General features: G+C 40.2%; 1 protein-coding gene across 3 annotated transcripts in view; it reads left to right on the top strand.

Moving 5' to 3' along the window:
- Positions 1-18,874, top strand: part of arid1b (AT rich interactive domain 1B (SWI1-like)) — a 132,722-nt gene that overhangs the window by 35,237 nt on the left and 78,611 nt on the right. For all 3 annotated transcript variants that reach the window (XM_037242253.1, XM_037242252.1, XM_037242254.1), the window contains 2 exons: positions 5,122-5,271; positions 16,138-16,245. In XM_037242253.1, coding sequence (XP_037098148.1) covers positions 5,122-5,271; positions 16,138-16,245 — 258 coding nt within the window. The remainder of the gene's footprint in view (positions 1-5,121; positions 5,272-16,137; positions 16,246-18,874) is intronic.

Raw genomic sequence — 18,874 nt, 5'->3', positions numbered from 1 at the left:
CTGTTTTGCATACAGATCCGTTTTTGACTCTGAAATAAATCACATTTTCTTTCACCTTCCTCTCCCTCTTTCCTGCTTCACAACCAACCCGTCTGCCTGTTTTGGCCTCTGATTGGGGTCAGGAGTTTAGTGGGGAAAAAACATTTAGAGCTGATGGCAACGGGCCCAGAGCCGCTTGCAAAAACCTGCAAGAATAAATGGCGGTTCACTCACAGCAAGCATTAACACACAGTAAGCATTAACCTCCGTCAAAATGTCTTTTTTACAGCTTTGCCTGCAAGCAGTCAAAGCGATCCAACAACAAAACGCATCTGACAAACGCCTTTTATCCACCACATGATATCAATGTGACAAGCATTTGACCTTCAGCAAAACAAGGAAGGAATAAGAACAATGGTTCTTTAGAAATAAAAGCTGTATTGGAATTGGAGTAAACAAGGTGCATCACATATATGGAATATAGTTTATATCTGTCTGACTTGAACAAGTTCACTGTTATCATTTTATCATTATTGCTGCGCTACGGACTGTGTGTGTCTTCAATTACAGGTACATTACAGATTCGTAATTACACTGATCACTCCAGCGAGTCCATTATACTTCTGCTATGTAGTCCAAGGGCTTCATCTGCACTGAATTGAAAGGAAATGAAAGGGGCTGCTTTCAAGTCTGCTGGTCAGTCCCACTACGGCGCAAACACCCTTTTCTAACTGTGCCAGTCTATAAAAATGCAGAACTTCATCATGTAAACTAGATTTTTGTCTAAATAAATAACAAAGTCTAGGAAAAATTACATCTTATAATGTATTTAATGGGCTAACCGTAATCATAAAATGTCAAACAACTGCTACCTCACTACTTTGGTACATCATTAATATATATCTTTATCGGTCGGCAGAAGATGAATCTGATTTCATGTGCAGGCTCATGTTAGTGCTCTGCATATCACCAACGTACCCTCCCACCTGCGAGGACGCCTCATTCCTTCAGGAGTCAACCCCCAACCACTCTCCTCCATATACGAGGATGGAGAAGAAGGGATTGTGAGATCAAAAGGAGGTGCAGAGCATCAGGAGTGCCATCACCTTGGGGGAGAGATACAAGGACAATGACGAGTGCTGGTTATTTTCCTGATGTTTAATCATGAGCTTGTTGATGCAGATCAACCCTCCGCCCCCTCCCACACACACAACTTGACACGCTTTTTGTTTGGGGCTGACTATGACCCGGAAGACAGGCATGTTTCTGTCTCCAGTACCGTATTTTCCGCACTATAAGGCGCACCGGATTATAAGGCGCACCTTCAATGAATGGCCCATTTTAAAACTTTGTCCATATATAAGGCGCACCGGATTATAAAGCGCATAGAATAAATAACTCAACGTTGCTCAAACGTTAATGCAATCACAATATAGTAACACTCGAAATAGTGAAAACAATAACAATATATCAATAACTCAACGTTGCTCAAATCTTAATATCACACAACACACAAAATAAACACGTAAAGCTTACTTTAATAAATTAGTCCTCATCCACGAATCCATACTGGTCCATATATAAGGCGCACCGGATTATAAGGCGCACTGTCGGCTTTTGAGAAAATTAAAGGTTTTTAGGTGCGCCTTATAGTGCGGAAAATACGGTAGTTTTAATCTGCATTGGATAAAGGAAATTTCCTGATCATGCTGTTTTTGGATCTCTGTCAATCGTGTAACTGATGATGTTACAGTGCATATTTATTTGGATGTGCACATAAACACAGTCGAACTTAAGTGCCCTTTAGAGATGACAATGATTATTCTTTATAAACGCCCTTCATTTTTTTTCCGAGGTTTGTCCTCAACCTTGTGCTCGCCTCTCTTTCTTCATCCCTTTTCTTTCCTCGTTATGTCCACATATCTCACTGTCACCATCACTGCCTTATCATGTCAAACATCACTCCATGCACAACTATAAGTCAACATCCTCCCCATCTATCTCCTCTCTGCCTTGCGCACTGTCTCGAGTGTTTTTCATTTAATCTTTTAACCTGTCTGTTGTGTTTAGCCGTCTACGGTGTGTAACTGACTAGACTCAGTGTGTACCTGTAGTGTGTTTTGGGTTGGCGTGATCGCTTCACTGATTGGATGACCCGCAGTCAGTCCCCTGTCGCTTGCCGAATAGACAATATTATGTCTCTTGATCAATGGCCCAATTTAATTACAAGCTGTATGTTGTGCTGACTTTTAAAAGGTCTTTTGGGGGAACACAACCCATCATATCATTGGCAAAGTAACTCTGTTTTTATTCAGTTTTTCAAGACTTTTATGATTGAGTTTTTCGAAGTTTAGCAATGTTTTCATGTCTTTGGGGTTGTATATTACATCGCAGTCTTTTTGCAGTTCACGGTGAATTTGCTTTGCAGGATGCCTATTATGTGTCATTTCACACCTAGCATCTGTTGTCATTTCATTATATTTGACAGTGTATACATGCCAAGACACCTTGGGTGAAGCACACTGTTATTTGGTCTGCTGCACCTGAGTGGAGGGAAAGGAAAGGCAGAAAATTGTCTTCTTTTCAGCGCACAGGTGTTGCTTTTGTTGGACGCACCAGCACACCAGGCCAATTTATTTCTGCATGTATATTTTTCAGTCAAAGTGCATTTGTACACGCTGTTCTGTATGGGTACACTGCGTATAGGGGAGCGAACACGGCTGTGTATGTTATGGAAAGTCATTTCTAGTATTGTGCTGTTGGCTGGTCATTATTGTGATCTGCCATACTTATTATATATATATATATATATATATACATATATACATGTGTGTGTGTATATGTGTGTGTATTTATTTAGATATTTATTTGTATATGTATTTATTTATATATTTATTTATATATGTCTTTATTTATTTATATATTCATTTATATATGTATTTATATATTTATTTACATATGTATTTATTTATATATGTATTTATATATATATATATATATATATATTTATTTATTTACTTTAAAGCACATTTTATTTTGGTAATTACCCTTGCAAGTGAGTAAATGCATCAACCGGTCTCACCATTGAACCCACATTTTCTTACGATTATGTTTATAAGTCAAAGCGAGCCACCCCCGCTTCCCCATCCCCTGCAAAACAGCCTTTGTAATCGTACACGTCATCTTTCATTAATACACATAATTATTAATAATTACATGTGCAAAGTGCATTTCAGAGCATTACCAGCACAAAGTGTGTATGAGTGCGTGTGTGTGTGGTGCGTTGCCCTGGCTGGCAGTAATGAATCCAGTGGAGGTGTTGGCACGAGCAAGGCCACGCTATTAACCTCTCTGCCAGCGAGACTGATCTCACCCTGTCTGTCTCGAAGGCCTAATGACACACTCGCACAATGAGCGCTACACGCACACACACTCACACACTAACCTGTCCTTTCTAATCAAATTCGTATTGAAGTGGAATGTATTCTATATTGCCCAATCATCTCTATTGAAAGCATCATTGTGGCAATCTCCATGGACGATTTCTTTTCACCACCTCCTCAAAGGAGTTACTCTCCAGTACTATTTCCCAAGTATTAATCTCCATTTGCCATAGTGAGTAACATCATATCGTGGTTCACACCAGCCATCAGTTTAAACAGGACTTTTATGAGTGGGATTCCTTGCTAATATCATTCACAATAAAACTACAAATGTGCAGCATATGCTTTTGATCTTACAAGACCTTACTAGTTGTTACATTACGTTCATGATTATAGATATAAATCGTCTTGGAGTTTTTCCTCTTTGTAAAGAAGATTTAAGGGGACCTCTCAGGGTTTATCTCATGGAGGTGGACGTGAAGTAGGAGCTTTGCACCCAACACGAATTACAACCACTGTCGTTTTAATGAGATTTTGGCCGGGTTGTTGGTTGGATGGAGTAAACGATGGAATAAAAAAGTAACATGACATGAAGGGGGGAAAAAACATGACATGAAACGTGCTGTCATATTGCTTTACCGCCAGCTGTAAATGATGTTTAGTCATCTGTTTGGATTTTGTGTCTGCGTTTGTGTGTGAGCGAGACAACCCACACCTCCGCAGAAATCCTTCGAGGAGTGGCAGCACCTGGCTGCGTCTGTAGTCATAACAAATGACAAGCTGGGATTTAGACTACATTTGAATGTGCGCCAGCCTCTCTCATATTCTCTCTCCTAACGTGCATGTAATCCAGCAGCGATGCTTGGCAAGCTACTCTCAAACTGCACCGTCCTGGAAGGCCCCAGCTCATTCGCATGTCCCTCATTAGTGTTACGGCCTAGGACGGGCGCGTCGCACTATCCCATACACCTCATCCCAGCTGCGAGTTGGAGATAATTTGAAGAGGATGACACATTTGGCGAGCCAGAGGACATTACGTTAGAGTTCTTTGCAGTGCGAGTTCATTAGGCACAGGACTGCTGGGAGTCCACCGTCAGCCTGGTCTTGCTAAATTCAAATCCTTTAGCCAAGGGACATTCCGATGAATCAGAAAATGGTTACGAGCCCATTTGTGCTGCCCCGTGTGGGATGTTTGTGTGTTTATTTTGATCCTCCGTCCAGCTCGATCTCTTCTGAATGTGATTGACTGCTGTCCTGTAACTACCGTATTTTCCGCACTATAAGGCGCACCGGATTATAAGGCCCACCTTCAATGAATGGCTCATTTTAAAACTTTGTCCATATATAAGGCGCACCGGATTATAAGGCGCATAGAATGAATAACTCAACGTTGCTCAAACGTTAATGCAATCACAATATAGTAACACTCGAAATAGTGAAAACAATAACAATATGTCAATAACTCACCGTTCCTCAAACGTTAATATCACGCAACACACAAAATAAACACGTAAAGCTTACTTTAATAAGTTAGTCCTCATCCATGAATCCATATTGGTCCATATATAAGGCGCAGTGTTGGCTTTTGAGAAAATTGGAGGTTTTTAGGTGCGCCTTATAGTGAGGAAAATACGGTAGCTTCACTATGCAGGCACCTGCTTTCGAATTTTGGAATTTGTAGCTGACAACGTATCTGCATTGCTTTAGATTAAAAGGCAATGTTGAGTCTTTCTCATTCTGGGATATTTTGCCATGGCAGGTGGCGCCGTACAGCCAGCAGGGGATGGCCGGCTACAGCCAGCAGCAGCAGGCCAGCCAGCAGGGAACACCGCCCTATTTCAGTCCACCTCAACAGACCCCTCCCGGTCCCAACCGGAGCAGTTACCTGCAGTCACGACCACCGCCTCAGGTAACAACACACACGAGCATACACACTCACTGGATATACCCTAATTAGATCCAAAAGAAGAGTAAATATTCTCCACTTATCCAGATAACACTGTTTTGATGACACTACTAGATAATTTTATTGATAACATTTGTAGTATTGCTATTTAGTGTTTTTTTTTATTTATGATTATTGGTGTAACCAGTGCAAACTACAAACACAATGATAATAATGTTGTCAAATACCTCCCTGATAAAAATGTTATGGTAGACCATAAAATTCTTTTTAAAATTTGGAATAAGTTGAATAACTTATTTTTAAGGTATGCTGTGATTGTTTAGAAACATACATTTCTACTTTACTGCACATTCTTTCAATTTGTCTGCTCATACACGGCGTAGACAAAAAGTCATAGTTCATAAACAGCCGAGCACATACAAAACTAATCATAGTGACAAAGGACCTGTCACACATGTGAACTTATTCTAACTTGAATGGCCAAGTTCAATCTGATGCTCGACAGATTTTTTTTTTTCTCTCTGAGTCAGAAGCAGGGTTCAAGTTCATATTGTTTTGGAGTCTAATGTCGGCTCCCCATGTGTTTTCCATCCACTGCGCAGCCAGTGTGGAATGACTGTGGCCTGGATAGAAACAGAGCAAAATAGTGCAGGGAGAAATAACACAGTAAGATTCCAATGAAAATGGACAAGAAAAAAATAACTGACAAGACAGGGTGAATGAAGCAAAGCAGAGTAGATTTAGATGAAATCTCCAAACTCTTGTAAAAGATTAGTATTAGAGGTGTGGTTTTAATTCGTGTAAATTGACAATCCTAAACGTGAAACATGTTGTAGGAGCACAACTCTGAAATCCATGGCCAGCTTGACATTTGGCGATTGCATCTATGTGTTTTCATCATTAGCCGATGATGTGGCAACAGTTGACCCATGCTGACATTTATAGACCAGGTACAGCGCGTCCACTCGAGCATTCTGATTGGCGATAGCTCTTATTGCACCATCAGTGTTCTTTATTGGTCATCATGTGAATACCTATAGGTGACCAGTGAGCCTGTTTTTCCTCTATTTGTCATTGTCAAGCATGCTAAGTTTAATTTTATGATTTATGTCACGTCAAGCGCCTGTTAACATCAGCGAAAGGAAATCGGCATCATTAATGGGTGTTGTTATCAAGAAAGCCTTTCTGCTGGGTGTCAAAGCAGTTTTATTTTATTTTTTTTTTAAGAGAAAATGAACACTTTGAAACTGTGATGCAAATTATGGCCTTAAACCAAAATGATAATCTTTCCCTTATTGTTTTTTTACTCCCCTTGTTTTTTTCTGTGTTAAATGAAACAAATACAAGGTGCATAGAGTTGTCAGTTTCCAAAATAGGCTGCTGTTGTCATGTTTTTTTTTTTTTTGTAGGATTTCAAATAATCTGAAATGATTCATTGATAGAAAAGCATGACATTTTTCCACAGATCAAAAACTTAACTTTCCATCGATTTGAGTATTTCAGAGGGTGGAAATAATATAGAGAAAAAAGGCCTTGTTGTCCATTTAGGATTGAAGAGTAAACATGGCTTGAAATTGAACCTACACAGTTTATCTAGCCAGGATTACAAATAGAGGATTTGGTGGTCTTTCATATCAGAGCTGCTCTTTTCTTCGAGTGAGTCTTTTGTGTCAGTTTTGTGTTCGTGCGTCAGCGTGAACATAAATTGGCCAAATGTGCTGCAGCAATTCTGAGCTGTGAAAAGGTCAACTGGTGACCTTTATTTGTGATTCGGGGCTAAAATGAGGCATGATGTGAGTCGCGCTGAACAGATTACACATACGCACGTGCGCGCACACACGCACACAAAAAAAAAAGCGAACTTGCAACAGAATAGGATGTCATTGTGGTTTAGACCCATGCTTTTTGACCCGACATTAAATTGAGAAATCCAAGCTGCAACGTTCTTTATGTTGATCTTGGGGCATTCCGCGCCGCATCCCACAGCCCACTTCACTCCCATTAACCCTAGCCAGAGGACATCTTCACGCTGATGGAACCATTCCAGCTTCCTTTGACAAAGAATTAGCTCTGCAACCAAGCACTATTAGCTAGTTTAGTAGCAAATCGAACTGAAAATAGCACGTTTCTTTGAGTCAGTTGTACTGCTGTGACCTCATCTGATTGCAAGGAGCAGTGCAGGTTATAATGTCGAGGCTGAAAGGATAGATACAAAAATACTAGGGAGGTAAGATTTGAAAAAAAGCATGGTGTTTTTTTCTCTTTCAAATTGTCTCACCTCTTCCTGTCCATGTTGTGTTTGAGGAAAACCATTTTTCTTATGAGGCCTTTTCAGTTTTTATATAGTCATCCAGCACACATAAATGTATTTACAGCTTTTTAAAAAATGCATTATACACCAATATGCGTTGTGACTCCGTATTTTGTTGAAGACAGATTTAAAATAATGTGTTTTGGCTCATTTTATAAATGTTGCCATGAGGTTTTATTTGGTTTGTAGAAAAGCTAGCTCAATTGCCCCCCCCCTTCCCTACTTTAATGTTAATCATCAATGTTGTTACTATCTGTACGTTCAACCCCATAAAAATCTAAATGTGAGAGCATGCTTTAATTTCAACAATTTTCAGATATTTTTTTTTATGATGTTTCTTTTATTGAGCACTTAAGTGTGGCCGACCTAAAAACTTGACAGTGGCCAGCTGCCATGTTTTAACTCATAACAATGTCAGAACATGTTACTGGAGCTCATGTGAATCGTATTAGCACCAAGAAACCCCTAAATTGATGCTTGGGGAATAATTAACATGTAACAGAATACAGCTCAGTTATTTTATGGCCTAGTATAAACTGTAAAATATGTCAGAGCGTTGTATTTGGTTTGAATTTCAGGAGGCAAGTCATTCCACATGAAATCCATCTAGACTCAAGTAAAGCCCATCCATCCGGCTGTGAAACACATCCCACTTGTCCTTTCCTCTATTGGTCTTATCTATTTCCTGTTCCTGTCGTGACAGTCGCCTCTTGGGAGCTGTTTTCCACTGATTGGAGGAGACAAGCTCCCTTCATGGAAGCCTACTGAACTGATTCAGAGGTTTATCTTTGCCCCACATTTGTGCCGAGCACTGTAAACATAGCCAATCAGCAAAATGTATTTGCACATTAAAATAAAATGTGCTAATTAGGTGAAATGTGTCTAAGATTGTGCAAGAACACTCACACATGGAAAACATTGCTTTGGGAGAGTAGATTTTTAGTCCAATGCTTTGTGTTTTTGTCCATAAACACTCTTTAACATTTCAAGTTGAATTGCCAAAAGAGGATAATACAAATATTGTTCATGTCCAACAAACAATTTTCACACAGGAAATTAGTTAAGACAAAAAAAAATCAGCACAAGGTCAGATATGAAAAATTTTATTCCATACCCGCCTTTCACTATTCCGAAACAGTCTACGTTAAATTACTTCATTTTCTTTGGAAAAAGAATATTTTTTCTTGGATTAAAATTAGCCCAAAATAAACATTGCACTCGGTGTGCCGGTGAATCTCCTGCGTCGTTTCCCTTGCACTACCAGTTTGCCATTTTCCTTTTCTTTCCACTCCTCCACCTCCCCTGCTTTTAATCACACCGGGTTAATTAAAAGGTTGCCGAGTCTTTCGACAGCCTGGCCCCTAGCTTTACAACCCCCTTGCTGTGGTCTGCTGCCTCCTTCAGCTTCCCCCCCCCCCCCCTCTCGCTGCACACAAACATGCACGCGCGCTCGCACGGAAATTGGAGCTCACCTTGGCTATGGGGAGGTTGGACGAGGAGGTTGAAGGGACAAGACAGAGGAAATGAAAGTCAGCGAGGAGAGTGAAAAAGGGGTGGTGGTGAAAGTGGCGGATAAACCGCGCGTGGGAGGGGCGCCCAAAGTTCAGTGTCATTAATTGGTCACCATTTGAATATTAAGTGAAGAACTCTGTTAATTAGCGTGATAATAAAAGTGCTGCTGGCTGGAAGGGGATGGAAGGATGCGGGGACGATGGGTGACTGCAAAGGAGGGCAAAAAGCAGCCGAGGAGGAGAAGCAGAGTGAAGCTGGGTGTCGGGTGATAAGGAGGAGAGAGAGATGTCCGTGGGTAAAGGTCTGGCAGTGGTAATTTGCGGAGAGCTGCGTTAATTGTCATAACCTTTTAAATGGCAGAGTTTATCTGAGCCCTCTAAATGTCCCCACGTATCGCCACGGCAACCCAAGGCCTGCTGCATTCAGATTGGCTCCCTTTGACGAGCACTTAAGCTTGATGAATTTTACATATATGCATTGTAGGCAGCATGTCAAACCGTACTTACAGGACACTTGATTAGGGACAGAATCTAATCCCGTAGTGCAGTTTATATTCCCTTTAAAATTTAATAAAATTTTACAAATATTACTCCCATTGAAATAACATTAACAGATGCAACTGGAGAGCCGTCCCACTTAAGAACGATGACAATGATCTGTTTTGACTGCTGTATAAATCTGACAATGTGATGACAGGTTGTGCTTTACAGCTGTTGAAGCTAAATAATGTAAAAAAAATATTTTCCTTGCAGTATAGTGCAGTTCGAGTCTACATCACTGCTTGTTACTTCCCCTGCCTTTTCACACGTAGCTTTCAAAGTAGTCTGTGTTTTCCTTCCACTCTTGACTGACATTTGCTAATTGCTCGAGCGGAATCCACCTCTGTTATTTTTTTCGTCATTTTTTTCCCACCCTCTTTTTGATTTGTGTTTGTTTTTGTGTAGCTGTACAGCAATTCAAATGCAAATGACCAAAAATGAGAGAGGTGTTTTGGATTGGTTAGGACAGTCATAATGGCTTTGAACAAAGCAAGGCCAGTAGTTAGCAGCGCAGCACCCTGGGGACCTCATTTAGCTGCCATTTGTTAGGAAATACCGTTACATTTGTTCCTGGATACTGACTTCACAGACAAGGAAAGAAAACACACACACACAAAATGTCAAAGTTATGCTTGCCAATGTTCAACCATTGTTCTTCCATGTTTTAGCAAAAGTCACGTGGGTTTACGCCAGTTAGTGTGGGTGTCCTCTTTAATTTCGAGCCAAAGCAATTGAAGTTTGTGCACAATGGTACAGCAGTTTATGGGTGCATTGGTACTGATGACTGACAGATAATAAAAAATCTACGTTGTGATATTTTGTCCCACAACTTTAGAGCTGCCAAGTGTCCCGATTTTGGCGTATTTTGTTATGGGCTGTTTCCTTATGTTCTGCTCTTACGGATGAGTTGAGACTGTTCTGGAGAGGTGTGTGGTTTTTTTTGCATTTATAAAATATGTATTTTCACAATGGAGAAAAGATGAGATAAAATTGCCATTAAATCAATGTAAGATCTAATTTTGCACAGCACTACTTTGCTAAAATTGAGTTGGAATGTAGGTCATACATAATAGGTTAATTTATTAACTAGATGTTATAAATATCAGTGTGGTTTCTGGTGGTGTGTTTTGTTTTCCGCACTGAAGCACAAGCATTCTAGACACAATCTAAATATTCCTGACAAAATATTCACAGTTTTCCTGAAAGGTGATGATAGGGATTGTCATCTCTGAACCTTGTCAGTATATCTGACATCGTCTGAAGGGGAAGATTGGCGCACACACACAGCGTGTCCTTGTGTGTGTGTGTGTGTTTAAACTTGGTTTTATCTGTTTATATAGGCAGAAGGAAATGCTTGCTTGTACGTGGCTATACAGTGCAGTATTTGTGCCCCGTGGCTTCTTGTGCAAAGGTGTGGTGAATTGCTGCATTTGAATCGGTCTGAAGGACACACACACTCAGAAGTGGAACAGACCATGTTTCAAATGGACCCATTAAGATAGACACACACAGATATACACAGGCGGTTCCATGGCCATTTCCACTTTTAATGGTCACCTTTGCCGTGATGATAATAATAGTCTCCAGCCTGGCATGAATGGCTATCATTTGCATGAACTCCAACACTGCTTTTTAAAAAGCGGTCACCGCACATGAAAGTAGGTCTGCTGTTATATATTAGCATTGTATTCAAAATAATCAGTATGTAAAATATGGGTTGCTTTTGTAAAATAACAAACCATCACACAAAACATGAAAGAAAAAAATTTTAACCACACCATGATTCTTCATATTTTTTTGCAACACTGTCCAGGTCCAAGTCAGTGCTTCAATTATGGTTGGGTCAGTGTAATTATCATGGACGTGCATTTCAAAGTCAGTCCCAATATGGTTGTTGTGTGTTCATGTGTGCACGCGTGTCATGATTTTGCCAAATGGTGCATACGTGCATCCACAGAATGACTGACTTGTATCTTCCTGTGTGTTTATGTTCCCTCTCTCGCTTTGTGAGTTGGCGCCTCTCTCCCAAAGACACGCAATTAAGCTTAATGTTTAATGAATATTAATGGAATTAGTGTCAGATTTTGTGAGATGTGCATCTTCCAAGGTGCTGTGCAACAACAGGGACGACTAATTCATTTGGTAGTCATGAGGCTTGAGGGGGAGGAAGACACAAAGAGGAAGTGGGTGGGAGCTGTACTGATGAAGGGAGCAGTGGCACAAGGGGGAGAGAATTATATGTGGAGAGAAAAACAGACAGATGTTGACGGTAAGACAAGCGAATGGCACTTTCTAGATTGGATCAAAATATTTATTTTGAAAAACCCACCTATAACCCAACCCCCATTAATATTTTTAACTCTTAATTGGAAAGTGAAGAATGTTATTTAAAAAAAAAAACAATACATTGTGTTTGCAGTAAGCTATAGTGGTTTTTCTCTTGGCCACGCCCACCACGCCACAAAGTTGAGTGAAAATTGACTTGACAAAAAAGTGTATAAACATATCAAATAAGACAAAATCGATCAAAAAGTGATGATGAATAAATAAATCATACTGGACAGTTTTTATGTTCAAAGACGTCGGCGTTAGTATAAAAAAACATTTCCAGTTCTTCCCCCATGGTCTCTAAACATCATTACAATACAATAAAGGGTTATTCATATTTAATATATTCCATTAGATTAATATTCTTTTGTAAAGAAAAGTGATTGAGGCAGATGTATTGCAAGTAGCTCTTAATTTAAAATAGCAAATTTACGACTTGTTTTGTAGAATGGTGGCTCTGTCATGCCTAGGTAATGTTTTTTTTTTTCTTTTCTCTTATCTTGAATTCTGTTCATCGAGACAGGCAGCCGTGCCGATTGAAAAGGAGCCAACCGTTCACCTTCGCCTCTTCCTTAAATGCAGAGTTCAAAATTCAGCAGTGCAACCAGTCAAAAAGGCCAAGTGCATTTCTTAAATGATGTGAGAGATGAAAAATGTCAAACAGAGAAAAAAAAAAGAAACTGTCGCTATGTGATGGCTGGATCGCTTTTTGGATCAGCGATTCCTTTTAAATAACACGTCGTTTGAATATCAGACAGTTTCGGGGGGGACGCCTTTGACCCCATCCTTTAGGAAATGAACATTTTCATTTTGGGATTAACAAAGGCGAACATCACGCTAGCATACAAGCGGCATTTGAAAGCTGGAACGAGCAGGCCTCATATTCCAAACAAGTGTCAGCGTGCAGCATTTCTGAGCGTCTCATTCGCCGTCTTCCTGTGACTGAGATTAACGCAATGCTGCATTATTGATTTACGGTTGCATAAAGCCTCTCCCGGCTCTATATATTACACCACATTCAGTAGTCATCTATTCAATCAAATCTAATATTACACTGGCTCTGCACACAGCTGTCTAATAGCATTTAACTCACAGTTTGATTCCTCTGCATTCCCTCATGTACTTCAAACGCTTGCTTTCAATATCCTTCATTCGTTTCCACTACGCCAAGATGAAGTCTTTTGAAAAGCACCGAGGATGAATGAGTGTGCACGCTTGCGCAAAAAGTGTGTGCGGAGACAGGATTAGCCGTGGCCTTAGGCTTAAGGTATGGAGCGGCGGAGTGTATTTTAGAAGCTTCTAAATTAGCTGGGAAATGGGATTTTGAGACAATGGAGTGGGGGGGGGGCTCAAATGAAAGGATGCACTCGCAGCACTCCTTTCATTGCCTCTGATGTTTTACGACTTTTTTTTTCTTTTAATCAGCGCTCCTCTCTTCATCTTCTTGCTCTTCCCCTTTCTATGCAGCCGCAGTGTCACCTTACGTTTTCCCATCTCGCCCTCCGCCTACCCCACCCCTTCTCTCTCTCTCTGTCTCTTTCACCCGCTCTCTCTTTACAGTTGACAGCAATGATGTAAGAACACAAGTGTAAACAGTAGTACGAGGCTAACCCCACTTTGACCCACTTAAAACAGAAATCCCCTCGAGCATCCATACACGCACACGCACACACACAGACTTATATGCCTGAGTAAATATTGGACTTGTTTCAGCTTACACTTTGTGCATTTTCCATTCGGTTGTCTGTTCATTGCATTTTTTTTTCCATCCACGAAAGGTAATTTTGAGCACAGCCCTCTAAATAGTAACCTTCTACTAGCTTTAATTTTGTTTTATTTTTAATGTGGCAAAGGACGTTTTCATTTCAACCAAAGCTCTTTTTTTTCTACTGTTGGACCTATACTTTTCAGTTTTGTCAAAAGTGTCATTGAACAAGATACTGGACAGTTTTTCCTGATGCTGTCAAAATGCAGCCAGGTACAGAATTAAAATCTTTAGGCATGGAAGTCAAAACTTAGAAGGCTGAACAAATCATTATTATTATTGTTGTTATTATTATTATTATTACCGTATTTTCCGGACTATAAGGCGCACCGGACTATAAGGCGCACCTTCAATGAATGGCCCATTTTAAAACTTTGTCCTTATATAAGGCGCACCGGACTATAAGGCGCACCATTAATGCATCATGTCAGATTTTTAATCCAAATCAAATCATTCTCCATTTTATCTTTTTTATTTTAACTTCAGACGCAACAAATGACTTTAGAATCACAAAATAATGATCCATAGTCTTTTTGATTCATGATTCATAGTCTTCAGCGGGGGCACTTATGATTGATTTCATGACACAATGCTTCGGGCCAGTTTAAATTTAAGAATTTGGTCCACATATAAGGCGCACCGGATTATAAGGCGCACTGTCGGCTTTTGAGAAAATTTCAGGTTTTTAGGTGCGCCTTATAGTCCGGAAAATACGGTATTTAATTATTCCAAAAATGCTAGTGCCATGGGTTCAAGGAAAGATAAATATTATAAATATAAATATTAAATATACTATAAAGATAAATATTCTTATTATTATTATTATTTTTAATTATTCCAAAAATGCTGGTGCCATGGGTGCCACCTTGTTACTGCTTTTGGGGTTTAATTGGCCGATAATTGAAATGTGGATTTCCAGGAACTACTCTGGGGCTTTTAAGGTCATTACATTACCTTCTCTTAATAATGAATGAGTGAATACATTAACTTTTGTCTCTACGTGCGCGCAGTTGTTAGGGGAGCTCGCAAACTGTACATGCGCTAAAACTTTGGCGGAAAAAGTGGCAAGAATAGTAACTTGATAGCATATTTCACATGCAATCCGGTTTAAGTTCTGCATGAGAGTAATTCACCTCTGCTCCACAAATGACTACACTTTTAATTTGTTAATAATAGATTCACTCCAAGTATCTGGGTGTGAGGGGTAATCTCCTGCTGCAACATGATATCCGCTAGAGCTGCCGGGAGTATTGCCCAAATACTGCAGTCTAATCACACAACAGATAAGGTGGAGGACGAGGGGAAAACTGATTTTAAAAGTCAAAAAATGAAGACGTGTGGCGCATAGATGTGCATGTATGTATGACGTGCGGCGCCTGCCAAACTTTGTGTGTGTGCCTATCAGTTATCACTAATCCTTCCACTCAGAGCTCCATAACAAGATGGCATTGTGCTACTGACGCTTAACATGTTGGAGGAAGGACCTCAGTAGTGAATAAAGCGAAGAAAGAGAGGGAAGGAGACGCTGATATGAAGCGAGAGACTGAGATAGGGAAGGGGTGGGGGCAATACCTCCGACAATGGAGAGAAAATTGCATTACACTAGATAGGCTTGTGATTACAGAAGGAAAGAAAATGAACAATAGCATTGAATGCATGTGTGTTTGTGCGTGACTGTGTTTGGAGCGGTTCAGGCATGAATGATTTTGGGGGTGCGGTGTGTTGATGGACTGCTGATGTTATGGCCCTGCATGCGCTCTATCTGTGTTTGAGGGTGTACATTCTTTTCATCATCTGAAGAAGTCAAGCACTGTGATTGTGGATCAAGACTATTCAATGTCATACTGGGTGTAATAGGAATAATATTGCTGTGTGGATTTAAATGTATTCAAAATCCAATTTTTCATTTTGTTTCAGTATTTTTATTCAGTATCATTGGTATAATGATAATAATATTATTACTTGTGCATTTTTAACATGTACACAACTGTGAGTTAACTACTGAAATAATTGTATTTATTTATCTATTTACACAGGGCAGTACCAGTTTAATGAACACTAAAGATATAGACATATATACAAACATCCCAGTATAAAACGATTTTGTTTCAGTATTTTTATTCAGTATCATTGGTATAATGATAATAATATGATTACTTGTGCATTTTTAACATGTACACAACTGTGAGTTAACTACTGAAATCATTTTATTTATTTTATTTTATTTATTTATTTAGACAGGACAGTACCAGTTTGATGAACACTAAAGATATAGACATATATACAAACATCCCAGTATAAAACCAGTCGGAATTAGCCGGAGCTAAAACTCATATGAATACTAACGCTTAAAAATTTGAATCGACTTGACACCCTTTAACTTATTCATGTTTTCCAAATCTCTTTCTTTTAAGGAGTCACAGCAAGAGAATTATAGCACCAGAGGTCCAGGCCCAGCAAATTCTGGGAAGAGCAACAATGAGGATGGTGTTTCCTCCCAGGACCGCCCTTCGAGTCTGCCGGTGAGTTCCACAGCTTGAAAATATCTTGAATTTGTGTGTGTGTGTTTGTGACAGTCCTGTTGAGAGAAACGGGACTTTCAGCGTTTCTTCACTTCTGAGTTCTCGTCCAATCAAATGCATCTGTTTACCTCCTGGCTCGTATTTTGTGTTTTGCCTATGGTCAATAGCGAGGGTGGCGGAGGCATCTGTGGTCAAAGCATCACGCACTCTGTCTGGCAGTTGCACAACCCACAGGCAGAAGCATATGTACGATCACAAGCTCTCGTGCTGAAGCGCAGAGTCACGCATGGAAACCCACGCGCACTGCCTCTTGGCATTTGGGCTCGCTCAAACTTGTTAAACGGGCTGCCTGCGGGAGTCATTGAGAAAAGCATTGCTCAGGCCGGGATGGTCTATTAGTTTGAGTTGCTTTGATCGTTTTTTTTACTTTTTGCCGGAACTAATCAGTTCAGTTCTCACATGGCTCTTCTGCATTCTAAAGAATGGAATTAAACAACTACCAGAATTTGCTGGAGAGAATATGAAAAGCATGACATGGGTGGTTTAAACTTTTTATAAATGAACTCAGGACGTTTGAATTTGATCTTGCTTGCACTCACATGGAGAGAATGCAATAAATGTGGAATGCAGATAAGGACTTAAATTAGTAGAAGGGGGACGTCAGAAGATGTGGCTTCTGTCTGTATTTTCGAGCTACATTCCATTAAGAACACGAGCTTTCTTAAAACTCACCTCTGTCTTCATATCACACATTTTGTGATGTGTTTTTTACTTTCCACTCTGGTTTTCTTTCTAAAGTCACATCATAAAAGCAACTCCACTTTTTCCTGACAAATGACCTTGATGTATCCGAGTAAATTCCGAGCATCACCGAAGTAAAGGGGCGGGGCTTTTTAATAGCTATCACAATGTTCTCAGAGTGTATGGGATGGCTACAACTCTGAAAAACTGAATTGCTGCTACAGATGGATCTGGAACGGATCCCCTACGATAAGCAGAGGTTCACTGAATATGTGTTCCCCGTTTACACAGACATCTATTTTGGAATATTTCCCAACTTGATGATGGAAACAATTACATGCTGAACCAAAGTTTGCTGGAAACAGAGAAAGAACAAATTTGCTTGGCATCGCTATGTTCTTCAGCGGGCTGTCATGGTGCATTTACAACCTTTTTTTTTTTTTTTACTCATAGCTGTTTCTCTCCCACTCTCGCTCACGTTTGATGTCAGATCTAAAGCTGCTGTCATCTCTTCTTCCTCTTTCTCTGGCAGGTGGGAGGGAGAGCAGGTCGGCAAAGTGTCATGTTGTTGTTTTGGGATGCGTCTGCTGAGTGATGTGGCGGTATTTTTGAAGAGAGACTAAAGGGAACTTTGGTGACTTAATATGAATGCAAGTCACAGCGTCCCATGGGTCTTAAATAGTTGTTGTGCTTGAGCTATCTCAAATTTCATCTCATTGTACAGTGTCCATGCTGTTAATGATAATGACCCACTTACCATTTTTTACAGTCAGTGTGAAGAATTTGTGGGTTGGTTATGATTTATGAACTTGTTTAACATATAACATCGGAAATTGCCTGATTTTGCCATTGCTAAGTACAACTAAGCTAATATACTGTACATATTGTCAAACTAATACATTTGAGTTTAGAAATCCTGCAGCATAGAAGAGCCACTGAGAAGAACATCTGTTTAGGAAAGTTTTACTGTCGTTTTTTTTTTAACCGGCACCATCTTAGAGCATGTCTTTTGCAATTTGCCCCGAAGTATCGGACTTTTTCTGGAAATTCACAGAGTTCCAAAAACATTTACAAAGGTTACAAAGAGACTCTTGACTGCAATCATCTCTTGGAGTCATGCATTTTTTGTGCACTTTCAATGTGTTGGTTTGGTGAAATCTATTTTGAATAGCTGTATTTGTTCAAATTTAGACACATTTGGTTGGAAATGAAAAAAGTCTTTTCACTTAGAGTTGAATCTAAAAAACTCGACCAGTCATTCCTCTGCAGGCCATATTTCAAAATTGGTTTTCTCCCCCAAAAAAATGGAAATTTATCATTACAATTGCCCTTCCGTGGTGGCATCGAAAGAGCACGCACAAAATGCCAAACGCACTGAGTGGATGTCACAAAAAATTTCCTGACGTCGCAGCCGTGGCACTGGTTGCAGTTTACAGCGACAACATCAGTTTTGGAGTACCTCGACCTTTGTTTTACTGCACAACTAGAATGTGTGACAGTTGGATTTTATTTTACGGCAATTGCTCCATTTTCACAGTGCCTACCCAATATTGGGCCAGTAGCGGACCTGCTCTGCTATTTCCTGCTGTGTTTGCTCACTGTTATGACTGTTACTGGAAATTGAACAATCTCTGTGTTTGGCCTCAAGTTGCAAAATGGTAATAGTTCATGCATTGCAAAATCAGTTCATGGGAGGAACCCAACACGCACACACACGCACGCACGCACCCTTGTTCCAGTCACTGCATGTTCCCAGCTCTCCAGCGCTCCCCTGACAGCCTGCCAAGCTGCCGCGCCGCCTCCTATGCTCAGAGACATGGGAGTGGAAGGCCAGCCATGTGGAAAGGCAGTGAGGGAGGATGGGAGGCAAGAACAGGACGAGGAAGCA

The sequence above is a fragment of the Syngnathus acus genome, chromosome 22 (assembly GCF_901709675.1).
Source record: "Syngnathus acus chromosome 22, fSynAcu1.2, whole genome shotgun sequence".
Lineage (NCBI taxonomy): Eukaryota > Metazoa > Chordata > Actinopteri > Syngnathiformes > Syngnathidae > Syngnathus > Syngnathus acus.
Note: the sequence above shows the minus strand (reverse complement) of the source record. Positions and strands in the feature narration are given on the sequence as shown.